General features: G+C 40.1%; 1 protein-coding gene across 1 annotated transcript; it reads left to right on the plus strand.

The window, feature by feature from the left end:
• The first annotated feature begins 594 nt into the window (after window positions 1-594).
• si:dkey-202e17.1 (uncharacterized protein LOC555344 homolog) lies at window positions 595-10157 on the plus strand. Its single transcript, XM_047604208.1, has 3 exons — window positions 595-991; window positions 5050-5711; window positions 9541-10157. The coding sequence occupies exons 1-3, from the start codon at window positions 850-852 to the stop codon at window positions 9703-9705; spliced, it is 969 nt and encodes a 322-aa protein (XP_047460164.1). The 5' UTR covers window positions 595-849; the 3' UTR covers window positions 9706-10157.
• Window positions 10158-12147: the final 1990 nt, after the last annotated feature.

Genomic DNA, 12147 nt, shown 5'->3' on the forward strand with positions numbered 1-12147 from the left:
TGACAATGGTTACTCAAGACGATAAGCGGAGAGAACGGTATGGTCACACCCTTGTAGTGATGGTGTAATAAAAAGTTCTGAGAAGTTGTTGGTCAGGGTGCTTTTCCTTTCCGTGAACCGATGTTGTGGAACAGTCTTCCTCAAGACATTAGGCAGGAATGTTCAAATGTCAAAGCAAAGTTCAAACTGCTTCACATGAGTCTTGACTTGTCTCGATATTTTAAACTGTATAAATGGTTTAATTTCTGTATTTCAGTTGTTTTAGTCTGCGTTTTATTCTGATTATCTGTTTTTAATTGCCTGTACAGAACTTTGATTGAAAGCACTAATAAAATAAAATTATATCACTTGTTATTATTATTATTATTATTAGTAGTAGTAGTAGTAGTAGTAGTAGTAGTAGTAATATTCATATTTACGTTCAAGCGGTAATACCCCAATCCCACCACGTGAAAGTAGTTCAGGATGGCACATTGATCTTGTTCCACCTGTCTACAGCAGGTGGACTAACTAAAGAGTTCACACATAAAGATGAACCTTGATCCAGCAGTTGCTTCTAGGGAGGTGTTAGTTTTGGCTCCGCCTGATAGGTCTAATCAGAGTCGTAGCAGAAAAAAAGTGTGTCATCAGCTTTGGCTCTGTATTGTTCCACAGACTATGAATAGTACAATCATTTCTGTGGTAAATCTGTCAAATGGCAACGCAGTTAGTTAATTAGTTAGAGTTCTTAAATTCGACAACATCAACAGTTTTATTTCTTCTTTTCTCTCTCTATTTTATTATTATTATTATATTATTTTGTAGCTATTTTATTTATCTACTAATTGATCTGTGTGACAGGCAGAGAGGATGAGGAAATTGACGTCTAATTTCATGTTCGCTATTGGGCTGATGACTGGATTTTTCTCTCTTCGTTATGTGTTGGACCCGAACCTTTCCATCGAACAATTCACGAGACATGTCAAATCAGATGTACAGCACGTACATATAGGTAAGCACTAATTTTCTTACAGTTATTATTTTAATCAATTCTTTGTAACTATTGCTCAAATTTTTATTCCGCATCTTGTAATATGTATATCTTAATTTTTCCTTCTTTCATAACTGACACAATTGATTTTGGAAGAATTATTAGTCGATAGCCCTATTGCACGGGATTAGTTTTACCTGGCGGCGTCACGTGATTTAGAAACGACCCCCTGCGCCTGTGTTTCATGTGCCGCATTCGTACGAGACAAAAAACTAAAAAACAAATTTACTATCCATAATTATGTCTCATAGCTACTTTCCGCTTCACTCCTCTGCATGTCAGAGGGCATTTTACACTTTCTGGCAGCTTTTATTATTTTATTATTTAGTTGAAATCTCTGATATATATATATATGTATATTATTAGAGATAATTAAAAACGATGTGATGAGACTATTGAAAGAAATTACGAACACAAATCACCTTTCGTCATTCTTACGCAAAAAGATCAAATCTCAGAAATGACGATTCGCATGGACTGAGAAAGACTGCGCCCTTTATTGAATGCGGTGTTCCGGGTGAGCGGAGAGAAAGGATGGTGCTGAGCACACGCCTCTGTGGTGCTCCCGTGAGACAGTTCGGACGTTTTCCAGGGTCGGCTTCTTGAACCGCAGTCACTCCGCTCCCACCACGTAAAGTGGCTCAGGATTGCACGTTGATCTTGTTCCACCTGTCTACTGCAGGTGAACTAACTAAAGATTTCATACGTTAAGATGAATGCTTTATCCAGCGGTTGCTTCCAGGAAACTAACCCACCTTCAACTCACACAAATTCCGATTCGCATGGACTGAGAAAGACTGCGCCCTTTATTGAATGCGGTGTTCCGGGTGAGCGGAGAGAAAAGGATGGTGCTGAGCACACGCCTCTGTGGTGCTCCCGTGAGACAGTTCGGACGTTTTCCAGGGTCGGCTTCTTGAACCGCAGTCACCCCGCTCCCACCACGTAAAGTGGCTCAGGATTGCACGTTGATCTTGTTCCACCTGTCTACTGCAGGCGAACTAACTAAAGATTTCATACGTTAAGATGAATGCTTCATCCAGCGGTTGCTTCCAGGAAACTAACCCACCTTCAACTCACACAAATTCCGATTCGAACGGCATTAAGATCACAGATGACCTCTGTAATAATTACAAATTAAAACTAGTCCAGAGCGAATCATATCTTTGTCAAAACGAGTTGGACCGCCTGTGGGTGTCGGTAGCCTGTAAACATTTTTTATTTGTCTGTTTCATCCACGTTCTTTTCCCAAACTGACATGCCAAATACTTTTTTCAGTGCCAAACATTCCGTTTTTCAATGCCAAATATATGAGTAAGCGTTCTGGCCCCTTAGTTTGTCTGGTAATATGTGACTCCGTTTGAAAAGATAAATCAATAAATGAGTCCCTCACTATCTTACCGTTACCGTGACTGCGCAATGACAGCCATGCCTTGAGTCAATGCAGTACTGCAGTACAATTCCATTGTTTCGTCTTCCTTGTTACTGGCTAAATATTCTTTGTTTGTACAGACTTTATTGCTCATTGTGTAAAAGCAAACGCTGCACACAAGGTGCATGTGTACACACGCACGATATTGTTTATCATCTGGCACCAAGATTTTTCCTTATGACACTGTGAAAAACTTTTTTTAACTGCCCTTGCTTCTCCTCTATCGACTTCACCGTGACTTAATAGCAGTGATACACACAACAGCAAAAGAACACACACACAAAGAATTTCTTTTGTGTGGTAAGGGGAATATATACAGTCCCCTCCCAAAGTATTGAAACAGCAAGGCAAAGTCCCTTGTTTTTGTTGCTCACTGAAGACATTTGGTTTTAAGATCAAAAGATGAGTATGAGACAAGAGTTCAGAATGTCAGCTTATGACACTGTGAAAAACTTTTTTTAACTGCCCTTGCTTCTCCTCTACTGACTTCACCGTGACTTAAAAGCAGTGATACACACAACAGCAAAAGAACACACACACAAAGAATTTCTTTTGTGTGGTTAGGGGAATATATATACAGTCCCCTCCCAAAGTATTGAAACAGCAAGGCAAAGTCCCTTGTTTTTGTTGCTCACTGAAGACATTTGGTTTTAGGATCAAAAGATGACTATGAGACAAGAGTTCAGAATGTCAGCTTTTATTTGCTGGTATTTACATCTAGATGTGTTAAGCAACTTAGGATATATCACAGTTTGTATTACACCACAGCATTTTTAGGTGAGCAAAAGTAATGGAACAAATAATCTTAAAGTAAATAACATTTAATATTTGGTGACATAACCCTTGCTTGCAATGACTACCTCAAGCCTGCAACCCATCGACATCACCAAACTGTTTGGTGGCATTCTTCATTTGTAATATTATTCCAGGATTTTACCGCAGCTTCTTTCATTTCTTGTTTATTTCAGGGGGTTTCTCCCGCCAGTCTCCTCTTCAGGAGGTGAAATGCATCCTTAATTGGGTTAAGGTCAGGTGATTGACTTGGCCAGTCCACAAAACCGTCCACTTTTTTCCTGTGATGAAGTCCTTTGTTTTGTTGGCAGTGTGCTTTGGGTCATTGTCATGCTGCATGATAAAATTCCTCCTGATTGGTTTGGATGCATTTCTCATCAATAAATACTAATGAGCCTGTTCCAGAAGCGACTATGCACGCCCAAGCCATGACATTACCTCCACTATGCTTCACAGATGAGCTTGTATGCTTCGGATCATATGCAGTTCCTTTCTTTCTCCACACTTTGAGTCCATAAGATTGTGTTCTAGAACTTTTGTGGCTCATCTCTGTACTTCTCTGCAAATTTCAATCTGGCCTCCTGGTTCTTACTACTGGTGAGTGGTTTGGCCTCCAGATTTCTGCTCTCAGTCTTCTTCGAACAGTGGATTGTGACACCTTCACCCCTGCACTGTGGAGGTCGTTGGTGATGTCACTTACTGATGTTTTGGGGTTGTGCTTCACAGCTCTCGCAATATTTCTGTCTTCAACAACTGTTCTTTTCCTTGGCCAACCTGTTCGTCGTCTGTTGCTCAATACACCGGTAGTTTCATTCTTATTCACATTCCAAATTGTTGTGCTTGCCCAATGTTTGTCCGATGGCTCTGATTGATTTTCCTTCTTTTCTCAGCTTGAAAATGGTTTGCTTTTCTCCCATAGACAGCTCTCTGGTCTTCATGTTGGTTTATCTTCTTTAACAAGAAATGCATACTTTATAGGTTTGAACCCAGGCCAATAAGTAGACTAGTCATGCAGAGGTATTTAATGTTTGAAGGCAACACCTGGTCAACAAGAAACACCTGTCAGTCACTCAAGTAGCTCACTTGAAAAATGGATGGGCTCAAACAAAGGGTGGTGTGTCCAGAGTTGTTTAACACATCAAGATGTAAATACCAGGAAATAAAAGCTGACATTATGAACTCTTGTCTCATACTTTTAATCTTAAACCCAAATGTCTTAAGTGGAAAACTGTAAGACGAGTAGGACTTGTTAAGTTAAATTAACTAAATTTCATATTATTACTGTGACTGTTTTTTTCAACAACATTCAGTTCCAGTGAAAATACAAAAACAGTATACAGTGGAATTATTTCAACTCAAGTCCTCAAATCTGAATTTATGTATATAATACTTTGTTATTATAGTCAGGTTATTCATCAATAATCCATTCTTTTTATTCTTAAGAAACATGCCAAATTGAGTGTGGACCATATCATTTCTGTTATGTCTGAGGATATCCAGGCATGTTCACTGTGAACAAATACTTCCAAAGAACAAATCTTTTTACGATTCATTTCATACTTGAAGCGTTTTTAAAACACTTGTGAAAAGGAAACCTGACTGAGATTTTTAATGTTCCTGCTCGAAGGGCAATCGTGAGATAATATAGTGAATGAGCCTATGAGCCACTGATAAGATTAGTGTACTGTTATTAAAAAACTACCAATAGGAGCAAGCAACAGAGAGATGGTCAAATACAGAATTTTTAGTTTGTTTGTAGTTTGTCATTTCTAATATTTTGTGTTTGTACAACCACCAGGTGAGAAAAGCTCTGTTACAAATTCCTCTCAGACAACCCGGATCTTATGTTGGATCATGACAGGACCAAAGTACTTGGAATCCCGGACCAAACACATCAGGGAAACATGGGCCAAGCGCTGCACCATAACACTATACATCAGTTCGGTAAAGACGGACTTCCCCACTGTGGGGCTGAATGTGAGTGAGGGGAGGGACAACTTGTATTGGAAGACCATTCGAGCTTACCAGTACATCTACGAGCACCACCTAGATGAAGCAGACTGGTTCCTGAAAGCAGATGACGACACATTTGTGGTCGTGGAGAATCTACGTCACACCTTGTCTAAATATGACCCAGAAAAACCGCTGTATTTGGGTAGGAGATTTGCCCCTTTCGTCAGCCAAGGCTACATGAGTGGAGGAGCAGGTTATGTCCTCAGTAAGGAAGCAGTGAGAAGATTCATCAAAGGGTTTGATACTGGACAATGTACCCACTTTTCCACCATCGAAGACATGGCTTTGGGGAAATGTATGGAGACAATGAAGGTGGAGCCAGCAGACAGCAGAGATGTGAAGGGGAGGCAAACGTTTCATCCTTATCCACCAGATTATTACCTTGTTAGACAGCAACCAAGGCCGCGGCCATGGTATCTGCTTTACGATCACTACACTCCTGTTGAGGTAAGTTAGTCTCAGAACATATCAGTGAGTTAACTGTTCTTGAGGGTCTAGATGTAAAGTCTGGATAAAAGTCATAGGACCTCTTGGGAGTGTGAATCACAATTTCAGACAAACTCAAAGTTATGGACTGTCATGAAAACATGAGACAGCAGGACAGTTTATCAGGTTTCACAGAATCTTAAGTTTATTATCTCTTCAAGAAAGGGTGAAGCTGATAAACTAAACTTCTAAAGGGGCCACAGTGTGAAAAAAGAATCAAGGTGTGGAAGTCCACCAGATAATCAAACATTCATGTACAGGGGTGGAACGACTTCTGATTTGTCGACAACTATGTGGTGAAATTGAAATTGAATAGTCACAGATGATGTCACTCTTAAAAACACAATGCACAATGCATTGCAACAATTGAATCTATATTCTTTAACTGAATACATATTGCAACATCTCACACAAGGGGAGCTACAGAGTCTACAGAGCTCACAGCAACACCATAAAGAAGCTGGCTTGGCAAACTCTCAACTGTACCATAACATCCGTCTCTTGTATGGTGCATTCACTGACATCTGTGAGAAAACACGCTCTACCACCACAACAACGTCAGCTAATAGAACACAACAGAACTGAACATAAACACAAAAGCTTATCAATGCTGTGAGCTGCAGATATATATATAACCTATATAAATGGGCACAGTGGTTTAAGGAAGGATAGTGTTCTCCAGGTAAAAGTGATATTTCTTTGAAGCCTTCTCTGTGTGCTGCAGCTGAATGGTCCAACATTAAATTGTTACTGAATGGCATTTGGTGAAGTTATTAGTTGACTGTTGTCCCAAGGATTTGGACCGTTCCTCTGCTAGCAGTAGTAGATGGGTTTCATTTTTAGTGAAGTATTTCCATGCAGTTGATGAACCACTGCTAGTTTGCTGCAATGACCCACTGGGCTCCTCACCTGTCTCCTGTCTTGGTGTTGTTATTGTCACATGATCGGTGACTAGTCGGCATGATGCGTGTCATGGTACAGCAGTGAAGTGGATTAAGTCTGTTCATCCTCCAGTGTATGCTGCTTTCACACCCATATTTTGTTCTGGTTCTGGGAGTAGTTGATTCCATATTGATCCAGTGTTGCATTCTACACTGGTGTTCACAGCGCAATTGAGTGAAGTGATCGAGGCCAAGTTGTGACATATAGTACCCTCAACACCATGCTCTTGCAAACAGTTTTGTGATTGGTCATAATCATGCAGTGAGTTGTGAGTAATGTTCAGTGGTGCATTTGCCAGTGTTCTATGGGATCATTTATTCCATTTGATCATAATTGTAGGCCAGACTATGGGTATGGGTAACATTTATGTGCAGTATGAAGTGCAGCTTAAAAGTATTATTTATTTATTTATGTATTTATTTTTTGTATTTTCTACATTTTCTGCATAAAAATGACTCAAAACAAATGAAACAGAAATATTATACTTTTTCAGGAAAATTAGCCAATGCATATCTGGGAGGTGCAAAAGTGCCTGGTGTGATCCTCTTGTGCAGCAATAACAGCAATAAACATTTCTAGTAACTCCTGATCGATCATCAGGAGGAATTTTAGTCTATTCCTCAATACCCTGACATTTTCTTTTGGTATCCTCTGGTATAATTCAGAATTAACTGGTCCGTCAGTGACAGCAAGTTATCTTTGACCACTCCTGTGGAGGGTAACAGTAGCTATAAATCTCCTCAATTTGGTCAAAATCTATCTGACTGCGGATTGGATTATTCCAAAGTCTTTTGGCAAAGAGACGGTTTTGTAAGCTTTTCCAGTCTGATGAGGTTCTTTGTCTGTGTCATCACACATTACACAAACATGTGCTATGAAGATCAGACCTTGACAAATCCCTGAATTTTTCTTTTTTTTTTTTTTAACAAAATGGTGCACTGAACAACTCCTGAGTCTCATTACATTGGTTGGAAACATTTGCAACACCAAACAGAGGGACTCTAATCTGAATTTCACACGAACTAATCCTAGGACACTGACTTATACAGCTCACGTAAATGTTATATTGGCACATTTTCCTTAATAAACAAATACCAAAGCATAATTCTTCTGTTTCATTTTTTTTTCGCTGATGTTTTGAGCAATTGTATGCAGAAATTGCAGGAAATGCCAGGCCACTCCCAAGGAGCAGCATTACGCAGCAGAAAGAAACCTCTGTTGAGTGACTGAGGGGAAGTACTTCAATTACGTAAGCATAGTTGTACTGGTACCTAGGTAAAGTGTGTGGGAGCGATTACAAGTGGCCGGAGACCATCCTCTCTAACCGGGCTCAGGTTGGTTAATTGTTCTGGAACAAAGTGCAATTGCTGTGTTGACAACAGCCCAAACAAACCCACCTATAGGAGAAACGCTCCTGGTTTTACAACAATGACCTGGGTTTAAAAGCATCCCTATTAATGACTAAAAGCCAAGACTGACAGCGTTTGAATCTCTCATGTGAGCTCACTTGGATGTGTCGGTATGTTTATTTTTTCAGAAATTTGTGCAGAGCTGTTCATGATACTGTAAACATAATTATGTTTGCAAACTTCACAGTTTTGAATTATTTAAAGGATGTAGTTTTATTATTAGAATTATTTCTTGATCACCTCCTGCACTTTTACATGTGTAACATGTACATAATTTTTGTTCCTTTCTTTCATTGTTTACCCTGGGATAAATGGGGTGGGGCAGTCAGAGAGTTTGCTACCAAATGGTAAACCAGGGATTAATTACTGATTGTCTATAAATTTAGCACATGATTTCACCATTTAACAGTCATTGTATCAGTAACGACAACACAACCTGCTAAACTTGCTCCTTCTTCCAAAAATCTTTATGCCAGTTCCCATAAAAATCTGAGACATTACGTATCATTTCATGAGACATGTGTACAGGCTTGTATTGCTTGCTCTGGAGTGGTTACCAGTCCTGTACCTTATGATCACTGACGCTCATGCAACTTTAGAGAAAACAATTTGGAAAAAAACACACCCTTTTTTTTTCTTTTTCTTTTTTTTTTTTTTTTTTTTACAATTGGTCCTGAAGTCTTTGTTTGTCTTACCATCTCTTTAGTAAAAAAAATCACTTCTTTATTTGTTATTAGTTTGAACACTAATTGAAGGTTCTACAAAGCCAAGATATAACTCGACAATACTTTTGGTTTCCCAGTGAGTCAGTATTCAGTAAGCCCAGAGCCAGTTATTAGGTACAATGGGGAAGTTATATTAAACTGTTAAATTATATAACACTTCTGCTCTAAATCGTAGCTACGTGGAGGGATTTGCTTAAAACAACCAAGAGAGCTGTGGTTTGTTTTTGTGGTACTATTAAATTGTATTCTGATATGTTACTTTTACAACCCCATCTTAGTCATTGGGCTATTCTAAGTAACATAACACCTTGGAGTTTAATTCATTCCAGTTTAACAGTACCATACCCTTAGTGATGAATCCTATCATCCCTCTTCCTGCTTCATGGGGAACCCTGTAGCCATGCTCCAAAATTGGGAAAGAGGTTTATATATTTATACCTGAATAACTCAAGATTGAAATACACTATTCATGTTCATATTTTTTGTTAGAACGGTCTGGGTAGACAGCCACTACACATAAAATATCACTGAAATAGATGTAAAAAAAAAAAAAAAAACACTCTTGGGCTTCCAGTTTAATGACTTTTTGTAAGCAGAGAGTGTGAGTTGCATCATTGTCTAGGACCAAACAGTGCTGGTGTCTTCAACCATCAGTCATTCAGCCTGCAAACAAGTCTAACCCCTGCTGTGCTCCTCTTTGTCTCTCCTCCCCAGGGTCCAGGTTGCTGCTCGGATTTAGTTGTGTCTTTTCACTACATCTATGCCAACCAGCTGTATGAGCTGGAGTACCTGACGTACCATCTGCGGCCATATGGATACAAATACAGATATAATCCCGATGAGATACCTGGACTGAATAGCACAACTAAGTCCATGTAAAATGATGACAACTGCTAACACTTTGTGCACTAAGTGGAGGAGAGGCTGAGGGGCATCTGCAGATTTCAGAGCTGATGAACATCATATATTTTATCTTTTATTTGTTATGTCTTGTTGCAGCCCCTTCAAATGAGTATGAATTAGCCACATAAAAATGTCAGTTGTAGCTGTGACACCATGGGAAAAGACCTCAAGGCCATATATTGTGTAACTCAGAGGTAACAGAGGTAGAGGGTTGTGCAGAATAAAAACTGTTATTAATGAAATGTTAATGAAATAAATGTAAACCAGTGACAAGACAGCATATGGAAAAATAATGTTGCCCCATTTGCTGTCCATGTTTTTGGTGACCTATTACTATTTTTGTTTTGTTTTTTAAATGGGAAATAAGATTTTATTTTTTGCTCTTACTGTTACAGGGGGGTAAATAAAAAGATAATATATGAATATGATGTTTTGTCTGTGTTATAAATGCCTAAATGCAATAGAAACAGAACAGACACAGAGGTGGTCTTAGTACATACAGAAGCCTCGGCTAATGTGCGATTGAATGGACGGATCAAACAGCAGGAACATATTCCCCCATTGTGGGATAATTAAGGGTTACTGTAAGGTTTTGCGGTGGAAGAAGAAGCCAGAGTCAGGATTCACCATTTTTCCTTTTAATTAGAAACCTTGTCAAGTGCAGGTGCTGATGTACAAAAATGTGTATTTGTAGAGAAGAAAAAGAAATATGAAACAGCAAACAAACAAACAAAAGAAAAGGCTAAATGCTTTATGGTATATCAAAAACTTTATTTAATTCAAAAACAAAAGAAAATGAACCATACTAGACCATGACTATGGGCATTAGTACATGTTGGCTCTCACTAAGCCCAAACTACAAGGACTCCTCACACTTTCTTGTCCACTGAAACTTGGTTCTTCCTTGTCAGGTTGGTAAGAGGGACTGAGAGTGTAGAGAAACTCGGGACAAAGCGCCTATACCAACCCACCAGGCCCCAAAATGATTGACTTGTGATTTGGTCCTTGGTCTTTCAGCTGACATTATGGCATCCACTTTGCCAACTTGGGGATGGATCACACCCTTTCCCAGCACATACCCAAGGTATTTGGACTCTTGCTTGGCCATCTCACACTTATCTGGGCAAATGGTAAGACCTGCTTCCTAAATTCTCCTCAACACTTCTGCCAGATGGGACACATGATCCTCCCAGCTCAAAGTGTAGATCACCACATCGTCCAAGTAGGCTGCAGCATATGATCCTGTGCCCCTCAGCAACTTGTCCAACATATTCTGAAGAGTTGCTGGGGCCCCATGTAGGCCAAAGGGAGTACTATGAACTGAAAGTGTCCAAAAGGGGTTCGAAATGCGGTAACCCTCCTTGCTGTCTTTGGGAAGTGGGACTTGTCAGTACCCCTTACATAAGGGTACTGATGAAGTTGGCGCTGCCCAGGCTCTCCACCAGATCATCCACCTTGGGCATGAGTTACGAGTCAAACTTACTCACCCCATTAACTTCTCTGAAGTCCAGGCGGAATCTCAATGTTTTGTCCTTCTATGGAATAAGGATTATGGGGCTGCTCCACTCACTGATGGAAGGCTCAGTCACTCCCATCTCCCTCATCGTGTCCAGCTCTCTCTTCAAGACAGGTAACAGGCACTCTGGGGGTTGGATCCTTTCAGATGATGTGATGGCTTACCACGTCTGTTCTGCCAGGTGTCTGCAAGAAGAAGTTAAGTGGTAAGATTTGAAGGTGTTCCTTCGTCCTCTCATCAGACAGGTGCGCTAAATCCAGCTGCTTCTCCTCCTCTTCTTCAGTGGGTAAATACTGTTCAACCAAGTCATCCTCTTCTTTGACAGCTCAAACAAAAAGGGAATGGGGTGTAGATACCTATGGAGCAGAGCGAGGGTGCCATTTCTTCAGCATATTTTTATGAAATGTTTGAAGTGGGTGTTTCTGTTCTGGCATGCAGATTTCGTACGTCACCTCACCAATCTTGCACTTGATTTCAGAAGGACCTTCCCACTTTGCCAGGAGTTTGTTATCTTAAGTAGGTAGCAGCAGGAAGGCTTGGTCAGCAGGTGCAAAGCTCCGCCTCCTAGCCGATAGGTCATACCACTCTTTCTGTTTAGCCTGTGACTTCAGCAGATTCTCACGGGCCATGGATGTGGTTTTCATGTGTTGCTCTCTCATTTTCAGGACAAAAGAGACAACATTTAGAGGCTTCCATATCTCCCGAAGAACATCTAGAGGACCTCTGACTTAATGGGCATAGATCAACTCAAATGGCGAAAATCCAGTTGAGCTCTGGAGAACTTGTTGCCTGACGACTCCTCTCAACAACATCTACTCCAAAACGCTCAAAAGGGATAGAAATAAGCTGTGCATTTCCTTGCGGTTGTGACATTCTCAACAACCGGCATAGGTTAACCCATG

This window comes from Mugil cephalus, chromosome 14 (assembly GCF_022458985.1).
Source record: "Mugil cephalus isolate CIBA_MC_2020 chromosome 14, CIBA_Mcephalus_1.1, whole genome shotgun sequence".
Classification (NCBI taxonomy): Eukaryota; Metazoa; Chordata; class Actinopteri; order Mugiliformes; family Mugilidae; genus Mugil; species Mugil cephalus.

Bases quoted from the DNA above. Each gene is read 5' to 3' on its own strand.
- si:dkey-202e17.1 (XM_047604208.1), top strand. From the start codon at position 850: ATGAGGAAATTGACGTCTAATTTCATGTTCGCTATTGGGCTGATGACT. The intron at 992-5,049 runs GTAAGCACTAAT...TACAACCACCAG, and splicing joins TGTACAGCACGTACATATAG to GTGAGAAAAGCTCTGTTACA. The intron at 5,712-9,540 runs GTAAGTTAGTCT...TCTCCTCCCCAG, and splicing joins ATCACTACACTCCTGTTGAG to GGTCCAGGTTGCTGCTCGGA.